The following is a 25,918-nucleotide window of genomic DNA, read 5'->3' as shown; positions in this document are numbered from 1 at the left end:
ACACGCTGTCTCAGACTCACTCACCCTCTGCGGTAGAGACAGGGACACACACAGACTCCACATGCTGACTCAGACTCACTCACACTCTGCAGTAGAGGCAGGGATACACACAGACTCCACACGCTGTCTCAGACTCACTCACACGCTGCGGTAGAGACAGGGACACACACAGACTCTACACGCTGACTCAGACTCACTCACACTCTGCAGTAGAGACAGGGACCCACACAGACTCTACACGCTGACTCAGACTCACTCACTCTGCAGTAGAGACAGGGACACACACAGACTCTACACGCTGACTCAGACTCACTCACACTCTGCAGTAGAGACAGGGACCCACACAGACTCTACACGCTGACTCAGACTCACTCACTCTGCAGTAGAGACAGGGACACACACAGACTCCACACGCTGACTCAGACTCACTCACACTCTGCAGTAGAGACAGGGACCCACACAGACTCTACACGCTGACTCAGACTCACTCACTCTGCAGTAGAGACAGGGACACACACAGACTCTACACGCTGACTCAGACTCACTCACACTCTGCAGTAGAGACAGGGACCCACACAGACTCTACACGCTGACTCAGACTCACTCACCCTCTGCGGTAGAGGCAGGGACACACACAGACTCTACACGCTGACTCAGACTCACTCACACTCTGCAGTAGAGACAGGGACCCACACAGACTCTACACGCTGACTCAGACTCACTCACTCTGCAGTAGAGACAGGGACACACACAGACTCTACACGCTGACTCAGACTCACTCACTCTGCAGTAGAGACAGGGACACACACAGACTCTACACGCTGACTCAGACTCACTCACACTCTGCAGTAGAGACAGGGACCCACACAGACTCTACACGCTGACTCAGACTCACTCACCCTCTGCGGTAGAGGCAGGGACACACACAGACTCTACACGCTGACTCAGACTCACTCACACTCTGCAGTAGAGACAGGGACCCACACAGACTCTACACGCTGTCTCAGACTCACTCACCCTCTGCGGTAGAGGCAGGGACACACACAGACTCTACACGCTGACTCAGACTCATTCAAACTCTGCTGTAGAGACAGGGACCCACACAGACTCTACACGCTGACTCAGACTCACTCACACTCTGCAGTAGAGGCAGGGACACACATAGACTCTACACGCTGACTCAGACTCACTCACACTCTGCAGTAGAGGCAGGGACACACACAGACTCTACACGCTGTCTCAGACTCACTCACACTCTGCAGTAGAGACAGGGACACACACAGACTCCACACGCTGTCTCAGACTCACTCACACTCTGCGGTAGAGACAGGGACACACACAGACTCTACACGCTGTCTCAGACTCACTCACACTCTGCAGTAGAGACAGGGACCCACACAGACTCTACACGCTGACTCAGACTCACTCACACTCTGCGGTAGAGACAGGGACACACACAGACTCCACACGCTGACTCAGACTCACTCACACTCTGCGGTAGAGACAGGGACACACACAGACTCTACACGCTGTCTCAGACTCACTCACACTCTGCAGTAGAGACAGGGACCCACACAGACTCTACACGCTGACTCAGACTCACTCACACTCTGCGGTAGAGACAGGGACACACACAGACTCCACACGCTGACTCAGACTCACTCACACTCTGCGGTAGAGACAGGGACACACACAGACTCCACACGCTGACTCAGACTCACTCACACTCTGCAGTAGAGACAGGGACACACACAGACTCTACACGCTGTCTCAGACTCACTCACCCTCTGCGGTAGAGGCAGGGACACACACAGACTCTACACGCTGACTCAGACTCACTCACACTCTGCAGTAGAGACAGGGACCCACACAGACTCTACACGCTGACTCAGACTCACTCACACTTTGCTGTAGAGGCAGGGACACACACAGACTCCACACGCTGACTCAGACTCACTCACACTCTGCAGTAGAGGCAGGGACACACACAGACTCTACACGCTGACTCAGACTCATTCACACTATGCAGTAAAGACAGGGACACACACAGACTCTACACGCTGACTCAGAATCACTCACACTCTGCTGTAGAGGCAGGGACACACAGACTCTACACGCTGTCTCAGACTCATTCACACTCTGCGGTAGAGACAGGGACACACACAGACTCTACACGCTGTCTCAGACTCACTCACACTCTGCGGTAGAGACAGGGACACACAGACTCTACACGCTGACTCAGACTCACTCACACTCTGCAGTAGAGACAGGGACACACACAGACTCTACACGCTGACTCAGACTCACTCACACTCTGCGGTAGAGACAGGGACACACACAGACTCTACACGCTGTCTCAGACTCACTCACACTCTGCAGTAGAGGAGGGAGGAACACTCCACGCAGAAAGGTGCCCGAGTCGGGAATCGAACCCAGTTCCTTCTCGCTGGGAGGTGCCAAAAGGGGGTGGGGGAGGGAGGGGAGGGGTGGTGACTCAGCCCATCCCCCCTCCCTGGGGTCGATAAAAATGTACCCTTTTCGAGGAAAGCTAACGGCGCTTGTCCTACGGATACCACCCCCCACAGCCATCGGCATGCGGAACGTCTGCCGAGAGTTTACCTGCCAACTTACAGGCCGGGGAATCCTGCTCGTTGTTTGGACTCTGACTTTGCGAGCAGCAGCAGTAGCGGCGGCAGCGGCAGGGAGAGTGGCCAAACGTCACCCCGAATGAACCCCGACCTCGCTGGAACCCTGAATCCAAAAGCGGGAGACTTTGCCTGGGAAGAAAGAATGGTTCGTTTGGCAGAGAGCGGCTTTTGCGACGTGACCCCGGCAAACGCCAGCACGACAATGGATCACTGAATCCCCCCATGCGAAGCTAGGGACTGTCACGATCCCATACGCTTGGCGGATTATATTTTTCCGGCGGGGGGAGGAAGCCTCTCCATTCCCCTCCGCCCTCTCTCGCAAGCCGATGGCAGGCCTCTCTCGAACGCGCGCCTCGAGACTCCGCCGAGCGCTTCCCGAGGGGCGAGCGAGCCGCTCCGCGCCACCGCGGTTCACACGGCTACGGAATTAAAAGCTTTCCAGATGCTCTCAGATTCCTGCTCTCTGCTCACCCCCCACCTCCCTGCTCCACAGCCCGCGAACGCTGCTAACGCCATCACGCACGCGTCACCACACCCGCGCACTCGCCACCGGCTCGAGGAATTTAAATATTTCACCCAAAAAAACCCCCGTAATAAATCAATCTCGCGACGCGCAGATGCGTGCGTGTGCGCGTGCGGATGCGACACATGGTCACGGGCACACGCGCTGCGGTGGCGGGGGGGATAGGGAGTCACAGAGGGGGCGAGAGGGAGGGAGCTGGAGAGAGAAGGCGCAAAGGGGAGAGTGAAAGGGTGCAAAGGTGGAGCGGGGAGCCAGACGAGCGAGAGCAAGATGCAGAAAGGGGGGAGCAGGAGGGGCGAGGTGGACAGAGGCGGGTGAGGAGAAGCAAGGAGTGAGCGGGGAGTGAGGTGGGGGAGGAAGCAGAAGCCATGGGGGAGCAGCGAGGGGGGGCAGCGAGGGGGGGCAGCGAGGGGGAGCAGCGAGGGGGAGCAGCGAGGGGGGGCAGCAAGGGGGGCAGCGAGGGGGGGCAGCGAGGGGGGGCAGCGAGGGGGGCAGCGAGGGGGGGCAGCGAGGGGGGGCAGCGAGGGGGGGCAGCGAGGGGGGGCAGCGAGGGGGGGCAGCGAGGGGGGGCAGCGAGGCACGGCGCGCCTCTGTCCCGGTCATCTGGTCTCGCTTTGCGCTGCCCAGCTCGTCCCCGCGGGACGGGTGATTCACAGCCGCACAGTCACTCGCTCGCTCGCCCCGTGTGGCACGGAGAGAGCGGGGAGAGGGTGGGGGGGGGCAGGAGGAGGAGCGGAGGTGGGGGAAGAGGAGGAGGGCAGCCCGAGGAGGGGACCAGGACAAGGAAGCGGGAGCACGAGGCGAAGTATTTAACGACGAAGATGATAACGACGGTGAGATGTGCACGGAGGAGATACAACGGCAAATTAATGCCCCTCCCCCTCCCGCTTCCCCCAGCCCTCTTTTTTTTTTTAAGTCTGCAGCCACAAAAAATCTCGCAGCGTCCTCGCCGAAGCTAATTCCTAAATTGTGGAGGGGCTCGTTCTGGACGGGGCCGGGCGACCTGCGGGCTGCGGCAAGGTGTGCCCGGGCAACCCTCGCCATCCCCGCCCGCCCGCCCGCCCGCCCGCTTGCCCCGACAGCCTCCACCACCACCACCACCCACGCCACCTCCTCGCCCTCCCCGCTAATCCACTCTGATACCCCCGCTCATTACGCGGCCACCACTGGCACCTTCATGGCCCCATCCGGCCGGGAGAGAGATGTGGACGTGCGTACGATAGACGGTGACACGAATTCAATTTCGACTTAAAAACTTCGCCGCCTTCCTTGCGAAGCGCGGACGGCCATCGTCAGCGCTGGCCGACGGAGGCCGAGATTGTCGGTGCATTGGCTCCGTCCGTCCGTCATAGGGTGGTCATCACGATAACACTCGTAGGGACAGCCCCGTTTAGATTTTTGTTAGGATGGGGGAATGTGGTTTAGTTGTTGTACCTGTATGAGTTTTTATTATTTGTTTACCTTTCGTATACTTTGCACTACTGTCTGTTGTTGTAACGTTCTTACCCCCGTGCCTCGACTGGACATCGGTGAAGAAAGAGCTTTATAGCTCATCGGATTCCTCCTGCAGTGTAAATACAAGATTCTGATTCTGATTGATGGTGCCTTGCTATTCGGTGATTTGGCCACCGGAGGAAAGCGGCGGGATCCGCCTCCGCAACGTGTGCACCCTTCACCACCCCGCGCTCTCTTTACTTCCCTCAAAAGTCTCGGCGTGTGCCCGATCCGGGCACGTGGCACGCGCGAGCACGTGGCACGCGCGCAATGCGAATATGGCTGGCAACCTTTTATCCGTCATTAACGACCGCCTTTATAGCAAGGCCACAAAAAAATGTCTAATAATAAGCAGAGGTCTTGGGCGACGTTTGCGTTATCTCTATCCTATCCTTACCTCTTTCCTATGCTCACCTCTATCCCATGCTCACCTCTAGCCTATCCTCACCTTTATCCTATCCTCACCTCTCTCCGATGCTCATGTCTATCCTCCTTCCCTCCGGAAAAAGCGTCCCACCCATCACAACCTCCTCTTCCCTCCCTGCTTACCTCTGCAACAACAACGCTCTTGCCACCGTCTGTCACTAACCCCGCTCCACCGCCCGTTCAAGTTCCTTACCCTCTCTCCCTTTCTAGTCCACCATCCCAGGCCGGATTCATCCCCCGTCGGCACCGCCGGAGCTGGCAGACCTACGGCAGTTCCCCCCATTGAATTACGCGGCCAATATTAATAACAAGAACGACAACGATAACGGCAACAGCCAATTTACGCGACGACTCTTTCACATATGAGAGTTCGTTGGCGATGGGGCGGGGGGGATTATGAAGTAATCCACTCTCATTTGCCGTGTAAACAAACGGACACGACCCAAGCTTTTGGCGGGCACCCGACGCGGCAGGAAACACCATCCGCTCCGGCCCAACTTTCAAAACTATTCCCACGAAACCGCCACGGGGCATCGTGGCGTGCGCAGCTGTGGCACGTTACGGGGGGGGGGGGGGGGGTGTCCGTGCTAACGACGAGCGGCGAGAGTTTTTTAATTTTAATTTGAGCCTCGCGCACCACAGCCGGCACGTTTTCTTTTGTGCGAGCGAGCGGCAAGGCGGATGACTCACTGGGGGCTGTCGTATCACCTTCACGCGATGACGCAGAGAAGGAGCGGAGTCCAGTACGATGACTCTGTGGTTACCACAAAGGGGCCTGAGGTTTCCGCACCGCCGCCCCCCGCCTCACCCCCCCGCCATGCAGCCTTTAACAGACTGCCGGGACAAGCGCTGCTCGCGATGAGCACCTAATGGAGGCTGGCACGGTATACGAGGCGGTGGTGTGGCCAGCGGCACCACGCCTGGCCACCTTTGTCTCCCCAAGTGCTTTTGTTTACACACCGCACCGTCGGGAGGCGCTAGGACCGGGGGTTAAGATGCAGCGTTCGTCAACGATGTTGGCCGCGAGCGGGAGTTGAACTCCGCTCGCCGGGTTCGTGACACAAAGACTGCGAACAGCAACGGATGACATCCGCCACGAAGTGGCGGTGAAGTCACGACGGCGCTTGTGCCAGGCTAGGTGCACTCTGAGGTCACATGATAGTGTCGTAGGCTCGCTGACAGGAGCTTCCCGACTGCAATGACTGGCAGGGCGCACACAAACAAAGACCCCCCCCCCCCCCCCCCGCATAGCCTCAACAGACTGTTGGGGCAAGTGCTGATACTGAGCACATTCGTCTTCCCTAGTGGCAATTTTTACAGATCGCACCAGGTACTCATTTGAGGCCGAGTTGACCTAGGGGAGGCCCAGGACCGGTTCGTGAGCGGGAATTGAACTCGGGCTGCCAGGTTCGTAGCGCAGCGCTCCCCCACCACACAATAGTGATGGTAACTTACTCCGTTGTCGTGGTTGCACCATTGTTGTTTTGCGTGTGCGTGTGGTTTTTTTTTGTTTTTAGTTAAAGCTATTGCTTTGAGCTCACACTCTCTCGCTCTGTCTCTCGCGGTCACTTCCTGCAACTCGTCTGTTCTCCATCAGCGCTCCGTGACTCGTGCCCTTCGTGTAATCGTCCTCCCGCGGATGTTGTTAATGGGATTTACGAGAAATGGATTTTATATATATAAAAAAAAAGACAGAGCGGCCTTTTGACAGGAAAAATCGCAGAACGAGCAAAAGGGTGAAAATAATTATCGTCGAGCGATAATTATCGCGGCGATCCTCCTGGGCGGCGCTGTGGTCAGACTGCCCGACTCGCAATCGGAAAGGCTGCTTGGTTAACCGAGCGTGTCTTTCGTTCCGGCCAAAACGACAAAACGAGCGGTGGTCACTTGATTGTCGTTCAGTGTACAACCTGAACAGAGGCCATAAGAACGTGGAAATTTCACGACTGGCTCTGGGGCCACCGATGGAAACGAGCATCCCTCGCCGCAGCTCTGAGTGGCGAGACCAGTGCCGCATTATCCTCGTCGCAAAAGTAGCTACAAATGCTACGGGCCCCGCACTTTCAAGGGCTCCGCCCTAAATGCTTTCAAGCTTTCAATTCCGGTTCAGTGATTCTGCACTTGCTCTATTACTATAGCACTATACTGCCTTCAACTTTTATGAACAACGACTGGGTGTTTAAGGTTGGCGATTTGTCGTATGATCTGGATGTAAATGAAAAAAGACAATTACTTTACTATGCATGTTCAACATTTGTCTTTTCATATTTAAGTGTTTTTTTTGGTAATTTAGGCCCCCTTTATAACATATGCTACAGGCCCCGCACTAGCTTAATCCGGCACTGGGCGAGACACCGATAAAACTACAACATCTTTTTTACCTTACCAGGTAAGGGCCACTGAGCTACATAGCTCTCCTTTCAGAAGCGACCTGGCCACCACAAACGATAGCTCAACTTGCCTGGCCCCCCCGCGCCTCTTCTCGCTCTCGACCTGTACTGGCAGCAATAATAATTAAAGCTTTGCACGACTGCTCTCTCGCGCTGGTAAACGCGGCTTCACGAGAACTTGTAGGGAAAAGGAGTTTTTTTTTTATCAAAGAGTTAATACTTGCCAATCTTTTCAAACCGATAAAAACCGAAGATCCGGGCACCGCTATCCGTGAGCGTCGAGTTCCGGATTATTTGTGTTTCAGGAGCATTCTAATAAACGGTCGTTGTTGTAACGATTGGTTTAGAGGTTTCGTAGTTTTTCTTTAACACATGTGAAGTGTCCTCGGAGGGACAGGTGGACTAGACTGAGAAGAGTACTTCCCGGGCGGAGCAATGCGGCTAAAGCCAAATCAGCTGCCTTAACATTTTTAAACAATACTAAAAATAATAACGATGAACACGATTCATAACACGCACATATTTCGCGAAAACCGGACGCAACGTTCGATCGCGATGACCGCGTCTCCTAGGTCATCGCGATCGAACATCCTCCAACGGAAACGAGGCGCGGGTTGAGCCGGGGTGTGCGTGCTCACGCGGGGGGTGGGGGGGGGGGTGGCGAGTTAAACGCTCCACAGCAGTGCGGGGAGCCCAGGAGGGCCCAGGAGGGCCCCTGAAGGCCCCCGCGAGGCCCCCGGGCACGAACGGCGTGGCGCAACCCCTTCTGTCGGCGCCCCCCCCCCACCTCCCCAGGCTGCGAACTAAGAACGTGTTTCAGGTTTCGTGAGGTCAAAGCCTCGCTCAGGCGAGAGGGCACGTGGGGTCAGAAACGCCGATCTCTCTCACTTCCCAAAGTGGCCTCTCATGGCCCCTGCTCGCAGAAGCACGGCCACCTGCTGCTCGGGGTCGCGAGTTGGCGAGCTTCTCAATCGCGTTGGGGGGCATGTTGGGGGGGGCATGTTGGGGGGGGGCATGTTGGGGGGGGGGCATGAGCGGACATGACGGAACAAATCGACGGAACTCTACGACTGGTGACTTCTCTTTTGGGGGTTTAAATCGTCACACGCGTAAAATATTATATATTTTTTACAAATTGTTACTGTAGCCCCGCGCCAGCCGACGACAGAAGAACGGTGAAAAAGCCACGAACATGTTGACAATATTAGAACGACGTTTCACTGGAGGTTGCAACAACCAGCATCAATGAGGCTCTCCTGCGACACGGCGTCCTCATTCCGAGTCCTTCGGTAGGTGGCATGACGCCATCAGGACAGCGTGCACGTGATCCGGTTTAACAATCGTGGAGTCGATTGCTTGTGATTGGTGAAGGGTAGATTACCGTAATAAGGTTGATTGGCTCCGGCAGGTGGTGGGGGGTTCCAAGTCAACAAATGACATAACCCCACGCCATCGAACCCAACAGAAACTAATAACAAAGCAGAACCCCGGAACTCCTTTGAGACTCACACCCCATCTGCACGTTCAGATGGGGTGTGAGTTCAGAGGCCCCGAGCAAGGCTTAGCCCGGTTTGCACCACCACGAAAGACCGCCTGGGAACAGCAGGCGTCGTTGGGGCAGGAGGTTATAGGTGCAGCAATGGATTCTTAAATCCATTTGTGTGGAGTTTTGAACGTTGCCCCCCCCCCGTGACGGCAAGGCCACCGAAGGATTCACTGGTCGCAGTCGCAACCGCTTTTGCATCAAGCGTGGTGAGATGCAATGAATTACGCTTGCTTAGAGGTCAGAGCAAGTTAGCTGGCATCGCTTAAGATCACCCATTTTAAATCTGGGTTTCAGCCATGCAATCCGTTACTAAGCCGGCGGGGCAGGCGACGGGGAGCGGGGGGGGATCACCAATGACTGCAATAAAAAACGACACCCTATCGTATTAAATGTTACATTTTTAATTAACCCGACAGCTTTGCCAGAATAAAAAATTAACACGCGAAATTTATTTTGCTACCGTTCGACCGGCATCTCTAAACAGCGGCAGAAGGGAGAGCATCGAAGGCACTTCAGAAGCAGCTCTGTGACGTCCGCTTCCGCGGGACCTTCTCTGACGCACGATTCTTCGTCCAATGACACAAAATTTAATTGTAGGAGGAGGGGGGGTGGTGTAAAACCCCCAAAAGTAAAATATTATTTGAAACGTCCACACTTGCAAGATCACTTTCTTCGAGTTCAAAGGTCACGGGGCTTCTGTGCCGGAGGACGGCTTTACAGAGACGGGGCGCGCGAGCGCCGGCAGCGCCGACGAGCCAGGAAAAACCGTAAAGTGCCAACGGAGGGGGAGGGGGAAATTTTGCAGCGCCACCGCCACCAGCCCTGTCATATTTTCATTTCATCGCGGCATTCGGGGAATTGTGGGTGAAGAGGGTTAACAGGAAAATTGGCGGCGCTAAGCAGCTCCATGTGCGCGCGGACGAGTGGGGCCCCCGCCGGGCAGGGTTCGCCGACGGCACCGGGCCGTGCGGCGAGTGCGCCGCGGGGGGGGGGGGGGTGGAGGGGGGGAAGTGCGCAAGTCGTGACGTCGCACGCACGTAGCGGGGAGCGCCGGGCGGGCGTGAACGCTGCCCCCCGCCAACTCCCCGCCGACCCTCACCGCCTGCGTTCGGTCTCGCAGACCCACACCGCCCTTCCGTCAACGGCGTCAAGAGAGGGCGAACGACGCGGCGTCGTTTAATCGCTTCAATGTGCCGGCCCGGCCCTTGCGCCGGGCGGCATGGGACGGCGCGACCCCCCCCCCCCCGGCCCCGCGGTCGACGCCGGGCCCCGACGCCGGGCGCGGCGACGACGCCGAATGCATTCGGCGAATCACCCGCAGCAGCGTGGATGGAGAGTTCAGGCTGCGTTGACCCCACCGCACCACGCTCCGCCGTTCCGCTTCTACCAATTCGCTCCTCCCGCTACGAATGCAAATTAACTCGTTAAGCGCAGAGCGCGCCCAGCGATCGTTCAAACGGGCCTCGCTTGACGCGCCGAGGCGGTTCGCTCCGTCCGCGTCACGTGGGACATGCGGTGCAGGGGACACGGGCACGCGCACGCCATTGGAGCTTGGGAAACCCTGGCGAGGGGTTTACCGACGCGGCACGCGACCAAGTTGCTGCCGATGTCCTCGCAGCGGTCGCGCCAGGCTAGGTGCGCTCCGAGTCTGCGCGAGGTGTGTGTCAAGGCTCGCTGGCAGGAGGTCACGGGGTCAAGTATCACTTGTGAGTGCGCATGTGCTGGATGCATGAATGTTTGTGTGTGTGCGTGTGTGTCTGGAGTGATGTGGTACAGGAGGATGTGGAGCTGAGTGGACTTGCCAATGACCAGTACCAGCGGTGTCAAGATCGTCAAAGATGCTGCTACTGGGCAGTTAGAGGCAGTCGCCCTCCAGCAACAACGGAGGGCAGAGGAGTGACGCTCACAACGAGCGAAGTGCCGGGTGGCTAAAACACAGCGAATTGGCACAGTAGGGGGCACAGGTGGTGCTTCGGCCACTCATCTCAGTCAGTGAACCCATGGCACCTTGTTTTGCCCCGTGACCTCCTGCCAGCGGGCGTTCGACACTTCACGTGGCCTTAAAGTTTATAGGGCCTGGCACAGGTGCTGTGGTGACGTCACCGCCACTTAGTGACGAATGGCAGCTGCTGTATGTTAAGTGGCAAAGCTCAGTGGCGGCGCAGTTGCTAGCGCACTGCGCTAAGAATTGTGGGTAGAAAGCTCGATTCGCGCTCACAGCCAACACCAATGGCGACTATCTGAACCGGTCCTGGGCCTCTCCTAGGTTGACTCGGCCTTAAAAGCGGTGCGTAAACAAACGTGTGCCGTGCCGGCCTTCATAGCTGCTCGCAAACAGCACTTGCCCCAAAAGTCTCTTCAAGGTTACTCAGGGAATCTTTGTGTGTGTAAGCGCAATCGCATGGGTCGGGGTCGGGGTAGGGGGTCGGGGTTGGGGTTGTGGTAGGTGTCGGGGTAGGGGTCGGGGTCGGGGTCGGGGTTAGAGTTACGGTCAGGTCTAGGGTTAGGGTCGGAGTCAAGGTCAGAGTTAGGGTCAGGGCTAGGGTTACAGCCGGGGTCAGGGTCGGGGTGCGGAGGTCACCTCTGTGGCGCTGGCGCCGAGGCCTCGCAGGAGGAGCGTGACGGCGTGCACAGCCGCCCTCCTCGGCTCCGCGCACGGGTCCCTCCTCACCGTCGCATCCAGGCACGAGCACACCTGGGGGCGGGGGGGGGCACGCGAGGGTCACACGGGGTGAGGAGGGGGGGCACGAGGGGGGCACGAGGGGGTCACACGGGGTGGGGGAATGGGTAGGGGCGTGAGACTCGGCACAGGATTTTGTCTCGGCGGGAGGCGTGCCACTCCTGTTTAGCCATCGCCCGGATTTCGAACACGGACGTTGAGTTATGACTGCTACCCAGACGACATCATGCGTACGCCAGATGCAGCGGTAGGCAACGAGGAGCGGTACCAATCCACGGTTCACCACCCCCTCCCTCTCTCCCTCCTACCCGGCCGTCGTTCACGAATGAAGTTCAACTCACGCCACCCTCAACCTCTCTGGCCTTTCTGTGTGCTGTGAAGAACGGCCAAAACGTCACCCGTTATGTGCTTCTTCTTCTCTCTCTCGCTTCACGGCCACTGCGTTTGTTTTATTGCACGCGGTGAAGTCATGTCACGATGCGATGGGCGTGCGCTGATGTCATCGCCTTGGTCGGCGATCCCAAGCCTTTCAGGCGCTGGTTTTCGAGTTGTGGGCCAAGCCATTGATCAATTGGGCCAACTTGATCTCTCCACTCAACTTTAATTCATGCCGGGACATTGTTCGAGGGGAGTTATCGTGACCCCACGTTACACACGCAGACAGACGGACAGACAGACAACGCAAGTTTCGGATCACCGTCAGGAGAGTCATCGTGCTCCCTTCTCCTCCCCGTTACACTCGGACGGACGGACGGACAGACGTTTGCTAATTCACAAACGCTTTCAACCTTTCGTCGGACGAGCGTTGCGAACGTAACGCGCCGAAGGCCTCACGGGCGCGCTCCAACGGAAGCACACCGCGGCGCGTTCAAAGCCACGCGATGGGACATTCACAGTCGCTTGCCACTTACACGCGGGTACGAACAAGCGGGCACTCACGCGACATTCACACGGCACTCGCACGGCACTCGCACACGCGGGCACGCTCACACGTTGGGGGGGGGAGTGGGGGTGAGGCTCGCGACTCCACGGCACGGTGGGAAAACGCGGCGCGAGCTGTAATTGGGCCATTAAACCCACCCCCGACCCCAAAAAGAACCACACCGCGCTATTATTACGCGTGATTGTTACTGTTCGCGAGGGCCAGCCAAATCCCTGTCTCACCACCACCACCGCCGCCGCCCCACCCTCGCCGGCGTTAAATCCTCAACACGCGCGCAGACACCCGGCGTCTGTCGTCGCGCGGGGCGTCGCGGTCATCGCCTCGCCGCTCAAATTGCGCCGACGAGAGATACCGCGGTAAACAAACGGTCTGGCGGGAGTGGGGGGGGGGGGCCGCGGTGGGGAAGGCCGGCGGGAGGGAACGCCGGAGAGCGAGCGCGCTAACGGATTTCGTTGAAGCGCTCTCGCCAACGGTCGGCGTGTCTCTCCGCGCGGTGTAAGCGGCATTGGGGACGGAACGCTCCGAGTCACAGCGCCAGCGGCGCTCCACTCATGCTGGCCACCCCCTCCCTCCCTCTCTCCCCACCGCCCCCCGCCCGGAGGAGTGGTGGTGGTGGCGGGGGCGGCATCTGAATGCTGGCAAAGAGCTTCGGCGTACACGGCTGAAACCTTTCCTGCCAACGTCGTCGTCGGCCGTGGTCTATCCACTGCTGGATGATGACGGGCTCCCCCCTCCACCCTCCCCCCCAAGCTGGTCGCTTGTCACTCGCGGTCCATGCGATGCGACGGATCACCAGCGGGGCCGCCCGCACGCGACCCGATTTTCGTCGCTCCGTCTCCTCGGTGGACGTCGACTCCTCGCTTTGCCGCTCCGTTAATATTCTTGACCGCCCGCCAAGTCTTGTGTTTGTTTTTAAGCCGTGACACCGTCCTGCACAACGCGAGCCCCTCGCCACCCCCCACCCACTCGCCCCCCCCCCCTCCCGCCCACCCCCCAGCTCGCGAGGGCAGGATTCAAATGCGCTGCTGCTCAAGCACCACTTTTGCTCTCGCACTTAAGACGGGCGACCGCCACCCCGTGGGGGGGGGCCTTGCCGGGCGTGTGGCCGGGAGATGGAGGACGGGTCGAGGGTCTACCACGGGTGTTCCGGTGGACGACCACCACAAGAAGCTGAACAGCTGTCGACGGGAGCGGGCAAACAATCCCATTGTGAGCAGGACCCTCGTGACAGCGAGTCTTGAGTTCCCCGGGTAAGCTCAGTGGCAGTAATATAATTAGCGGCATTATAATCACCGAGTGCACCCTTTGTAATTATAATCAAGTACAAAGTGGCTTGGCCTATATCAACCACACCATGCCCGCAGCTCCCCCACCAGCACTCACCCCCCACCTCGACCCCCCTATAGCCTTTCGCAGGATTGTGGGTCAAGTGCTGTTGGCCAACAAAGACACTCGCGCGCACACACACACACGCACACTCACACACACACTCACAAGCACTCACACACACACACACATGCACTCACACGCACACACGCACACACACATACACACGCACACCCACACTCGCGCGCACACACACACACGCACACTTGCACACACACACACGCACACTCACACACACACATACACTCACACACGCACACACATACACACGCACACCCACATTCACAAGCACTCACACACACACACACACATGCACTCACACACACACACGCACACCCACACACAGACACGCACACACACACGCACGCGCACACGCACACACATATACTCACGCACACACATAGAGAGACAGTGACCCCTCCGAGTCCACGGCTCAGGTTGCCAATCCTCCGCGCTGTAATGGCCTTTTGCGTAGCGCGAGCCATCGATGCCACCACCACCCCACCGCCCCCCCCCCGTTATTGGTGTGGTGACAAGCAAATTCGCACCCGCCTTTTGCTGGAATCGCACCATTTGATCCGTCGCTCTGAGAGTGCGGCCGGGCTAAAGGGTGCGCCGCTTTTTACCATAAGCTTCTCCCGTTTTGTCTAAACGTGGGGACGACGCCGTGACCTGTCGAGGTCTTGATGGGTATGCGTCTCTCTCTCTGTTTCTCTCTCTGTCTCGTTGTGTGTATCTGTGTGGGTGTCTCTGTGTGTGTGTCTATGTGTGTGTCTCCCTGTGTGTGTCTCCCTGTGTCTCTCTCTCTGTGTCTCTCTCTTTGTGTGCGTCTCTCTGTGTGTGTGTCTCTCTCTCTATCTCTCAGCCTACTCTCGTTCTGCCGTCGCTGTGACGTAAACCCCGGGTTTCCGTCCCGCGGCGCTGACGAACGGCTCACCACGTAAACCCAAGCCGGACGTTTCGAGAAAGCGTTAAGCAAAATATACATCTTGCCAACGTCATACCAACTTTGGAGTGTCGTTCGAAACGTTGGGCCAAAGTCGGCTCGATAACTTTCCATGTTTGCTGGGTAGAGGTGGGGGGGGGGGGGGAACGACGATTTTAAAATAATATTTTTTTAGTAAAATACTTGGCCAGGCTTTTAGACGTCAGAGCGACCGGCGGTTGCAGTCCTTGCTGATGCAGCCCAACATCAATCAGCTGAGCCAGGGCTCTCGGCTTCGCCCACCAACTTCAGTCCCTGCGTGGCGCGCACTCAGTGTGCACACGCACATACGGTGCATATGCCGTGCACACGCACACAGCGTGTACACACACACAGCGTGCACACACACGCCGTGCACACACACACACGTGCACACACACACAGCGTGCACACACAAACACGCCGTGCGCACACACACGTGCACACACACACGCGCACACGGTACGTGCACACACACACGTGCACACACACGCCGAGCACACACACGTGCACACACATATGCACACACGGTGCGTGCACACACACACTCCGTGCACATACACACGCACACGGTGCGCACACGGTGCACACACGGTGCGCACCCACACACACACGCACGCGCACCCACACACGCCGCGCCATCAATACGGCCTTTGTGTTCACGATGCACAATTTCAGCCGCTCATGAGAAAGAAAAAAAAGAGAGTCCCCCCCCTCCCCACGCGTGCTCTCTGCGTTGTTCTCGAACAAGCTTTCTTAAGGGGCAGCTAAAAGTGTAGCCGGGGAGGATCTGTCGATTTCTTTTGTTGTCGTTGCGGAAAATGTTGTTAAAAGTTTCTCTGGAACCTAAACGGCGTTGCTTGCACGCGCGTGAACATTCAAAACCGGCTTTCAAAGTCGCCCCCCGCCCCCGCGCCTCGCCACCCCTCGCCACCACGACTGGACACGTCAGCGCCGCGTGGCACACGTCCCGTTATTGGGCGTACTGAGCTAATTAGAGTTGCCCGTAACTGAGAAAAAAAAAATTACGGTTCTCGGGGAGGTGGGGGGTGGTAGGTGGAGGTGGGTGGAGGTGAGGGGGTAGGTGGGAGGGGTAGGTAGGTGCGCCCTGTGCGGCCTCGATCGGCGCTGGACCAATCGTGAAGTTCGGCAGGCCTATGGCGTTTCAGAGAGTCTACTCCTGAAGCCATCCACTGGATCGCGCATTCGATCACACGCTGGCTCATGCGCTGGCTCACCCGCTGGCTCACCCATTGGCTCACACGCTGGCTCATGCGCTGGCTCACCAGTTTGCTCACCCGCTGGCTCACCGGCTGGCTCACGCGCTGGTTCACCCGCTGGCTCACCCCCTGGCTCACCGGCTGACTCACCCATTGGCTCACCCGCTGGCTCACCGGCTGACTCACCCACATTGTCACCCGCTGGCTCAGCCATTGGCTCACCAGTTTGCTCACCCGCTGGCTCACCCGCTGGCTCACCCATTGGCTCACCTGCTGGCTCACCGGCTGACTCACCCACATTGTCACCCGCTGGCTCAGCCATTGGCTCACCCGCTGGCTCACCGGCTGACTCACCCATTGGCTCACCGACTGGCTCACCCACATTGTCACCCGCTGGCTCACTCGCCAACCTCGATGTGAACATACAGACGTTGCTGATCACATACGCCGCCATGCGAAAAAACAAGAGGTGTAAACTTAAGTCTACGGGTCTCTATATATGAGACCGTCTTCGTAAATGGGTCTCTGTGTCAGTCTCTAATTCTGCAGGTCTTGATTTAAATTGTGATGCAAGCAAGACACTTGCTCAGCATATTCACAGCAGTTTAACATTGCAAAACAAAGCATCAGCCGCCTAAAATCAAAGATTGCCACCATTTTGGCGGTGGCCATCTTTGATTTTGACGGCCATTTTTCATTTTTAGGTGTCTAACTTTTTTTTTCCTTTTCTTATTAAGTGACCCTAGGAGACAATACGCCCGCAATTTGGTGCCCGTAACCCCCATTCGAACGATTATTTCGTGTTATCTGCTCCACTATGTCCACGGGCCCGAGTGTGTGTCATGTCCAGCTTGAAGGGATTGCATATGGTCCGGCACATCACGCCGCCGCTCGGCCACGCCCTGCTCACGCCGAAAGCGCGGCAGCGCTTCTAAGAATCCGTCGGTAGAGAGCAGAGAGCGCACAAATCATCGGTAAAACTCGCGTTGGTTGCGGTGAGTTATCAGCGGGGACTGGCTCGTGTTAGCGGACTTGGGAAACAGCGGTCAACGAACAGCCTCTTCCACGGACAGGACACGGGAGACAGTGGCGAGCGAGGGTCCATGTGGAAAGAATCAGCGCGAACTCTCATCTCGAGCTCCGATGGCAGATTAAGAGCGGGTTCGCTAAGGAGGGGGGGGGGGGGGGAGCCAGGGGAACGATGGTGGGGGGGGGGGGGCAGTGGCCGGGGGTGGGTGTGGGTGACGCTCGGAGGCCGTTGAGAGATGGAGAGTCGCCGTCAGCAACGAAATTGCGGCGAAATTGAACGCACGTGCTTTCAAATTGAGTCAAGGGGTGCGCGTTGGGAGATGGGGGGGGGGGGGGGGGTCGTGGTGGTGGGAAGGGGGGAGTAGGTAAGGGGGTGGTCGCTGCGGGACATGAGAGCCCTAAGCGGGGCGACGGGTTGAGAACAAAGGAGGCGCACGAGCGAAGTCATGCATTTGAGAACGTGAGCGGGCAAGCGAGCGAGAGGGGGACGTCTCGCTAAGTGGGTGCACATCCCTATCGTCAGAGGAGCTTCGCATTGCACTTCAACACGGTGGCAGGAGGGGGGGGGGGTAGCAGGGTTGGTGGTTCGGGAGGGGGCCCGGGACACCAGCCCCGCCAAAGCAATTTTCTTTCTAGTGGTGAAAAAAAAATCTTAAATAATTTAATTGAAGCTAAGCCGGAGCGAAGGACCCGTTTCATTGCAAGTGACAATTACAGCCCGGGCAAAACGCGCGCGTTTACGGGATTATTCTCCGTGCGCCGCGACGCTCCTTTGAGCATCGCGACGCGACGGCGGCGGCGTAGTAAGGGGAAATTATTTTTTTAAAAATCAATTCCTGTCGCCGTTGTTAACGCGCAGATCAAACGCGCCGGAGGGAGCAAAACTCGGGTTTAAGTGGGATGAGGGAGCGCAGCAGGGCGCCGCCGCTGCTGCTCCTCAAGGCTGCTTTGTTTTAATGACCCCGCTATGGGGCACGGGGGGGGGTAGGGTTGAGTGGACAGGAACAGTGGTCATAATCGCCCCTAATGATTCACCCAAACCCAACGGGTAGTTTCCTTCGCAAACCCTCCGGGGCCTTGTGGTGGCATGCTACGGGCGAAATCTCCCAACGCACGGTGGCTGAGGGCTGGAGCTGAGGAGCGGAGCGGTGACTTGGAGAGACGCCGACGGAGATAATCGAGAGCCCAACGTCGCCGCGGAGACGACGTGGCTATCGACTTTCACCTAGCGGTCCGTAGACCACGACAGCGCCGGTGGGGGGGGGCGTGGAGACGAGTACTTGGAATTAAGACCGAGGGACAGGAGGAGGAAAGTGTGGATCCGAAGGGATGGATGCAAGTCGTGTCGACTTGCATCCATCCCATCGCTTTGCCAGGAGGGATGACGGCCAGCGGGCAAGACTGGTGGCGGGCACGGCAGCCGGAGGCAAGAACGCGCGCCCCGAGAGGATGACGATTCGACGTGGAGATGGCGCGGCGAAATCGGCTCGGGGGCAGGAGCGAGATGGATCGCGGCATCGCAGGACCGTGGCGGATCGCGACCATGTTAGGGGGGGGGGCCTTCACCCAGCTGTGGATAGACATCAGCTGATCATAATGATGGTGGTGGTGACATTTACAATGAGTGGGTGTGGTTTACTCGTCCTCAGTCACGATTCTGAACCGGACCACGGAAATTCCACATTCCTGTGCCAAGAAATTGATATCTTCAAAGGATCACGTTGCCCTCGAGTGTGAATAAACAGGGTCAACGTGAACGCTCCTCGGCAGCAACGTAGCAACCCTACTGCAGGAAGATAAGGAGAAGAAAACTTGGCAGGACCTTTCTAAAAAGAGTCTTGAGACTCGGCGAGGCTATCCTGGGTCATGGCTCGAGCTGTTGCTGTGGAGGTCGAGAGGTCAGGAGGTCGTCGTCGTCGATGTTCGCTCGCCGGGTTGACGACGAAATGATTCGCGTTCTTCCTCTTCTTCTACTTTCTACTTAACAGAGGTGGGCCACGTGAAGGCTGACCACCTTCCATGCCGGGCGAATCGTGTGTCATCCATCATCAACATAATAACGCAAATAAGAATAATAATTAAGCAACGCTCGCCGACCAACAACTGCAAGCGAGCGCCGAGCCAACAAGCGCCAAGGCGGTGGCGGTGCCAGAGTGGTGGTGGTGGAACCGCGTCTCCCATCGGCGCCCGTTTTAGCTCCGCGCCCGAATTCAAGGGCACGGGCGGGTTGCGGGCACAAGCGCGGGCGAGCGCCGGTGCCCTTAGCCGTGGAGTCACTCGGCACGCGAGGGGGTGGGGGGGCAGGAGGTGCTAATAAAAGCCTCTGTGGCCTTTTCCCTTGGGGGGGGGGGGGGGGGGCAAAACAAAGGCAGAGGTACCGTGCTATTTTTGCAGAGGCAGATATTAGAGTGGCCGGCAATGTTTAGTCTGGGTCATCTCGCTGCTGCTGCCCCTCTCAAGATGATGGCCAATGCGGTGTGTCGTGTTTTCTTTTTTTCTTCCCTTTTTCTCTGTTGGGGTCTATTGGCTTAAGGGGAGAGGTGGCGCGGCCCACTGGTTGGGGCACCGTGTTAGAGAACCCGGCCCACATGAGTTATATTCCAGGGCATGGCTAACGTCAGCGGTGAGTGATATCTGAACCGGTCCTGTGCTCACTCCCTTCACCCCCCCCCCCCTCAGCACCGGTGAAGTATGACCAAACCACCGGCTCGACCACCGATACGCCGTGGGGGAGGCCTTTGCGAGGGCTGTAAATTGAAAGCCATCGGTTTATTTACTTGGGTAGGTGCTGAGTGTAGAGTTTCGCTCCCTGTGGATCGGCCATGCAGCTGCTCTATAGCATGGCGACGAGGAATTGTTAATCTCACACTTGCATACGCACACAAAGACAAAGACCCCCCCCGTATAACTTTAACAGCCTGTTGGGGCAAGTGCTGTTAGCGAGTAGCACCTATGAAGACCGGCACGGAATACGTGGGGGTGGGTGGCAAGCACCACGCCCGACCCCCTTTGTCTCCTCAAGGCCCAGGACCGGTTCAGATAATCGCACTGGTGATGGCCGTGAGCGGGAATCGAACTCGGGTCGCCAGGTTTGCAGTGCGGCCCGCTGACCACTCCCCGCGCGTACGTACGCGCGCACACACTCGCGTACGCATAGCCTTTAACAACACGCTGTCGGGCAAGCGCAGTTCGTCAGCGCCTATTGAGGCTGGCGAATGCATACGATGTATACATATATATGGATGGAAAAAAACATCTATAGTATGGTCGTTCATGTAAACTGCGTCTCACAATCTCTGAGGAACCACAGACCATGCTGGAAGGCTGCCAGGCGGTGAGTCGGCAGCACCGACAATTGCTCTGCAGTTCTCTACACAATAAGATGCTTTTCATCCAATCGGCGAGTATTTAGACGACACGCGGGAGGAAAGCAGAGCGCCCGGAGAAAGCCCGCACGTGCGAGGGGGCAGCGCTCTATCCCGCACAGAAGCGACAGGTAATATTAGCCCACGCTGTGCCGTGCCACATTCTGCTGGCGAGCCAGTGTACGGAAACCTCCTTGACGAGGCCCCACGGGAAGGGAGTTTCACATCCTCTGTGCGTCGTGATCCACCAACCCTCGTTGCTGCTGCCGCCTCCGCAGTGACGGACGACAGGAGGCCACTTGCAGCGCAACCACCACCAACACCACCGCCGCCACGACGGGCGGTGGTGAGCTACTCGGCCGTGGCGCCCGACCGCACTACGCCATACGATGCAGCGGGTGTCTATTTTTAAGGCCGGGTCGGCCTAGGATAAGACCCAAAACAAGTCCTGTAAACACCATCCCGGGGTGGAGAGAAGAGAGGGGAGCGTTTTTGTCCTGGGTGTGAATTTCCCGGGGGTCGCCATCCGTCCGTCACCGTCCCTCGGGGAGGGAGGACCACCCCAGACGGGACGCTGGTGGGCGTGCGGGCGGCGCTAATCTAAAAGGCTGGCCTGGCTGGTGCTCACCGCCCAGGGAGCTGATAAGAGTGACAGTCCTCCGTGTGTTTACTTAGGTGAGCAAACAAAAAAAATTTGAGCGAACGCTTCCATACATAGGCACGTGCTTGGCCCGGCCACGCCGGGGGGTGCGGGGGTTGTGCCCTAACGTCTCCGCCGCCGTGCGTGCGTCCGTGCGTCGGCCCGTGCGCGCGTCAGCTGTCGGACGCAACAGCTGCGTGGCCCCCGTTCGCACCTCCTCGCTTAGGGCATGCCTGCCCACCTCGCCCCTTCACACAAACCCCCCCCCCATTGCCCCCCCCCCCACACACACCAGCACCCACGGAATTAATTAATTCTGCCCGGCCATGCCAGTTCAGGAGGCGTGGGAAGAAAGCAAGGGATGAGCCTTGCTTGTCGGTGGAAGATCACGAAAACACAGCTGGGTTTGGTTGTTGTTGTTGGTGGTGGTGGCGGCCGCGTTGTTGTTTATGTAGCCGCTATGGAAAGTGCCACGTGATAACATGGGACACATCATTGTCCCCCACTGATGACAACTCTATTTACATGCACACGCACATCTGGAATACATACACACACACACACGCGCGCAGTATTGTAATTTGCCATTTGTCTCGTAATTATTTCCCAAAATTGTTGCACGTAGCGTTGCCGTGCGACGGAGCAACCTCCGCTCGGAACTCTGGCAGTGGCCTCTTGTAAGTTGACGTCACGGAGCTCCTTCTGAGCTCCCTTGTCGGGTTCGCCTCATGCAGCGCCCGTGCCAACTCTACTCGCTCGCCCGGCTGTAGAGGCGTCCACTCGCACGGCAGTCGATGCCCATCGCAAGCGAGCGTACGAAACATCGAAGTGAAACAGATGACCAAAATTGATTAACTTCCGCGCATCTCTCTGCGTAGGACTTCGAGGCTCGCGTGTCCTCGAGCTGTGCAGCTTGCGTGTCACGTACCGAGAGCTCGGACATCGTGCCACCGGTAGAACACGTCGGTAGAGCTGTGAAATTGGGCAACTCTTCGTAGCTGGGCGGCGGTGGCGGCGCCGGTGGCTATGCTGCTGCTGCACGTGGCTGCTTCCTGGAACCCAGCGCCATTGGAGGCAGCAGCAGCGAGAGGTTGGTGGATCACCGCACAGATGTTCTGGCCTAATCTCGATCGATTTCCATCTGGAAGGGGATATCGAGCGTTGCCCCCTCGCGTGCGCGGGTTTCCTCCCGGGCGCTCCGGGTTTGCTCACTCATCATACATTGGCTGAGAACATCTGAAAATTTTAACACTTTCCAGCAGGACCCTCCTGAAAACGAGTCATTGGACTGGGTGTGGCATTCATGCATCTATCTCTTTCTCTCGACGAGCCACGTCCTTGCTCAGAGACGTCTGTCATCATGGCCTTACATCTATTCAGCTCTGTCCATGATGTTAACTCGCACTGGGCAATGTTAGTCCATGTGAATTATTATTTGTTTCTTTCGGTTAAGTCACGTCTAAAGATAAAAAAATTAATTAAAATAATAGCATATTACGACGTTTCGATTGCAACACAAGCAATCATCATCAGGCATAAAAGAAATAGCAACAAAAATCTAACTAGAAAACTATAGACAGACATACAAGCAGACAGACATCACAACGGCACACAGAGAGAGGACACATATCGGCACAAAGAGAGGGGTCGTTTCTGTGACGGTCCCTTAAATATAGAGAGGGGGGGCGGGGACGGAGAGAGGGAGGGGGCAGAGAAAATTAGCATATCAATGAGTGTACGGCAACGTACTGCTGCTGCAAGTAAGATGACGACGTGGCACGGGCACGCAAGCTTGAAAATTAGGAGAAAGGCACACGAAAATTAAATAACCTAGCAAAATATCGAAATGTGATGTAATACAACACAGAGAGTCGGTTAACACACAATTAACGCATAGCCTGGTTGATTACGTATTTCAAAGATTGCTAAGTTAGAATTTTAAGTGTGAAAATTCCAAAGAGAGGACACAGGCAGAGAGAACAAATAGCCAGAGAGAGAAAAAAGGATAAGCTTAAAACTTCCCCGTAGAAGTGGTTCAATCTTAATTTTGGAGCTTTCGTGACTGCAGGAATTATTCTTTGTTTCTTTCGGTTAAGTCACGTTTAAAGATAAAATAATAAATTAAAATAAATTAAAATAATTTATTATTGTAAATTAAAATAATTTATTTTAATTTATTATTTTATCTTTAGACGTGACTTAACCGAAAGAAACAAAGAATAATTCCTGCAGTCACGAAAGCTCCAAAATTAAGATTCCATGTGAATTGTTAGTCGATCTCTATCTATGAGCCGTGTCCACTCGGCTCGCGTCCATGATCTTTGCTCCAGGGCCGTGTGTGAGATACTCCTCCCAGCTGCGTTGCTCGCCGCTTGACTCTCTCCACCCCGGCTACAGTCGCTCTCTCCACCCCAGCTCTAGTCGCTCTCTCCACCCGGGCTTCAGTCGCTCTCTCCACCCCGGCTTTAGTCGCTCTCTCCACCCCGGCATCAGTCGCTCTCTCCACCCCGGCTTCGTCGCTTTCTCCACCCCGGCTCTAGTCGCTCTCTCCACCCCGGCTCTAGTCGCTCTCTCCACCCCGGCTCTAGTCGCTCTCTCCACCCCGGCTCTAGTCGCTCTCTCCACCCCGGCTCTAGTCGCTCTCTCCACCCCGGCTTCAGTCGCTCTCTCCACCCCGGCTTTAGTCGCTCTCTCCACCCCGGCATCAGTCGCTCTCTCCACCCCGGCTTCACTCGCTCTCTCCACCCCGGCTTCACTCGCTCTCTCCACCCCGGCTTCAGTCGCTCTCTCCACCCCGGCTTTAGTCGCTCTCTCCACCCCGGCATCAGTCGCTCTCTCCACCCCGGCTTCGTCGCTCTCTCCACCCCGGCTCTAGTCGTTCTCTCCACCCCGGCTTCACTCGCTCTCTCCACCCCGGTTTCACTCGCTCTCTCCACCCCGGCTCTAGTCACTCTCTCCACCCCGGCTTCAGTCGCTCTCTCCACCCCGGCTTCACTCGCTCTCTCCACCCCGGCTCTAGTCGCTCTCTCCACCCCGGCTTCACTCACTCTCTCCACCCCGGCTTCAGTCGCTCTCTCCACCCCGGCTTCAGTCGCTCACTCCACCCCGGCTTCACTCGCTCTCTCCACCCCGGCTCTAGTCACTCTCTCCACCCCGGCTTCAGTCGCTCTCTCCACCCCGGCTTCAGTCGCTCACTCCACCCCGGCTTTAGTCGCTCTCTCCACCCCGGCTTCACTCGCTCTCTCCACCCCGGCTCTAGTCACTCTCTCCACCCCGGCTTCAGTCGCTCTCTCCACCCCGGCTTCAGTCGCTCTCTCCACCCCGGCTTCACTCGCTCTCTCCACCCCGGCTCTAGTCACTCTCTCCACCCCGGCTTCAGTCGCTCTCTCCACCCCGGCTTCAGTCGCTCACTCCACCCCGGCTTTAGTCGCTCTCTCCACCCCGGCTTCAGTCGCTCTCTCCACCCTGGCTTTAGTCGCTCTCTCCACCCCGGCTTCAGTCGCTCTCTCCACCCCGGCTTCACTCGCTCTCTCCACCCCGGCTTTAGTCGCTCACTCCACCCCGGCTTCAGTCGCTCTCTCCACCCCGGCTTCACTCGCTCTCTCCACCCCGGCTTTAGTCGCTCTCTCCACCCCGGCTTTAGTCGCTCTCTCCACCCCGGCTTCAGTCGTTCTCTCCACCCCGGCTTCAGTCGCTCTCTCCACCCTGGCTTTAGTCGCTCTCTCCACCCCGGCTTCAGTCGCTCTCTCCACCCCGGCTTCACTCGCTCTCTCCACCCCGGCTTTAGTCGCTCTCTCCACCCCGGCTTCAGTCGCTCTCTCCACCCTGGCTTTAGTCGCTCTCTCCACCCCGGCTTTAGTCGCTCTCTCCACCCCGGCTTCAGTCGTTCTCTCCACCCCGGCTTCAGTCGCTCTCTCCACCCCGGCTTCAGTCGCTCTCTCCACCCTGGCTCTAGTCGCTCTCTCCACCCCGGCTTCACTCGCTCTCTCCACCCCGGCTTCAGTCGCTCTCTCCACCCCGGCTTCAGTCGCTCTCTCCACCCCGGCTTCACTCGCTCTCTCCACCCCGGCTTTAGTCGCTCTCTCCACCCCGGCTTTAGTCGCTCTCTCCACCCCGGCTTCACTCGCTCTCTCCACCCCGGCTTCAGTCGCTCTCTCCACCCTGGCTCTAGTCGCTCTCTCCACCCCGGCTTCACTCGCTCTCTCCACCCCGGCTTCAGTCGCTCTCTCCACCCCGGCTTCAGTCGCTCACTCCACCCCGGCTTCACTCGCTCTCTCCTCCCCGGCTTCTCGTGGCGCCCCCAACGTCCCCGTTCACAGCACGATAGCTGTATCACTCTCTGCTTTGCTCCTTACAAAACGTACAAGATGTCGAAACTCGCCTCTCTCTCTCATTGTTCTCACCGATGTTCTTGTTGTTGTTATACCCCCACTGATATCCGTGACGCATTTATGTTACTCATCTCGTGTCTGTCCACCTTCTTAAAACCCACACTCCTGTTGCTGCTTCTCCTCTGCTCTGTGCATCGACGGTATCGGGCACAGGCACGCCGGACTCATGAGAGCAGGCGGTGGCGGCGGCGGCGGGGGGGGGGAGGAAGGGATTTTCTTTCATTGAGTATTGGAGCAGGGTTCTTGATTGTTATGTGTACTCCATGTGGTCTT

The 25,918-nt window shown here is 57.5% G+C and overlaps 1 protein-coding gene across 2 annotated transcripts in view; it reads right to left on the bottom strand.

The window, feature by feature from the left end:
* Positions 1–25,918, bottom strand: part of TANGO6 (transport and golgi organization 6 homolog) — a 215,913-nt gene that overhangs the window by 24,618 nt on the left and 165,377 nt on the right. For both annotated transcript variants that reach the window (XM_061575945.1, XM_061575946.1), the window contains exon 20: positions 11,609–11,722. In XM_061575945.1, the coding sequence (XP_061431929.1) occupies positions 11,609–11,722 (114 nt within the window). The remainder of the gene's footprint in view (positions 1–11,608; positions 11,723–25,918) is intronic.

This window comes from Lethenteron reissneri, chromosome 60, assembly GCF_015708825.2.
Source record: "Lethenteron reissneri isolate LAM-NWPU_2019-01 chromosome 60, ASM1570882v1, whole genome shotgun sequence".
NCBI classification, from domain to species: Eukaryota; Metazoa; Chordata; class Hyperoartia; order Petromyzontiformes; family Petromyzontidae; genus Lethenteron; species Lethenteron reissneri.
The sequence above is the reverse complement of the archived record's forward strand: the minus strand, read 5'-3'. Positions and strand labels throughout refer to the sequence as shown.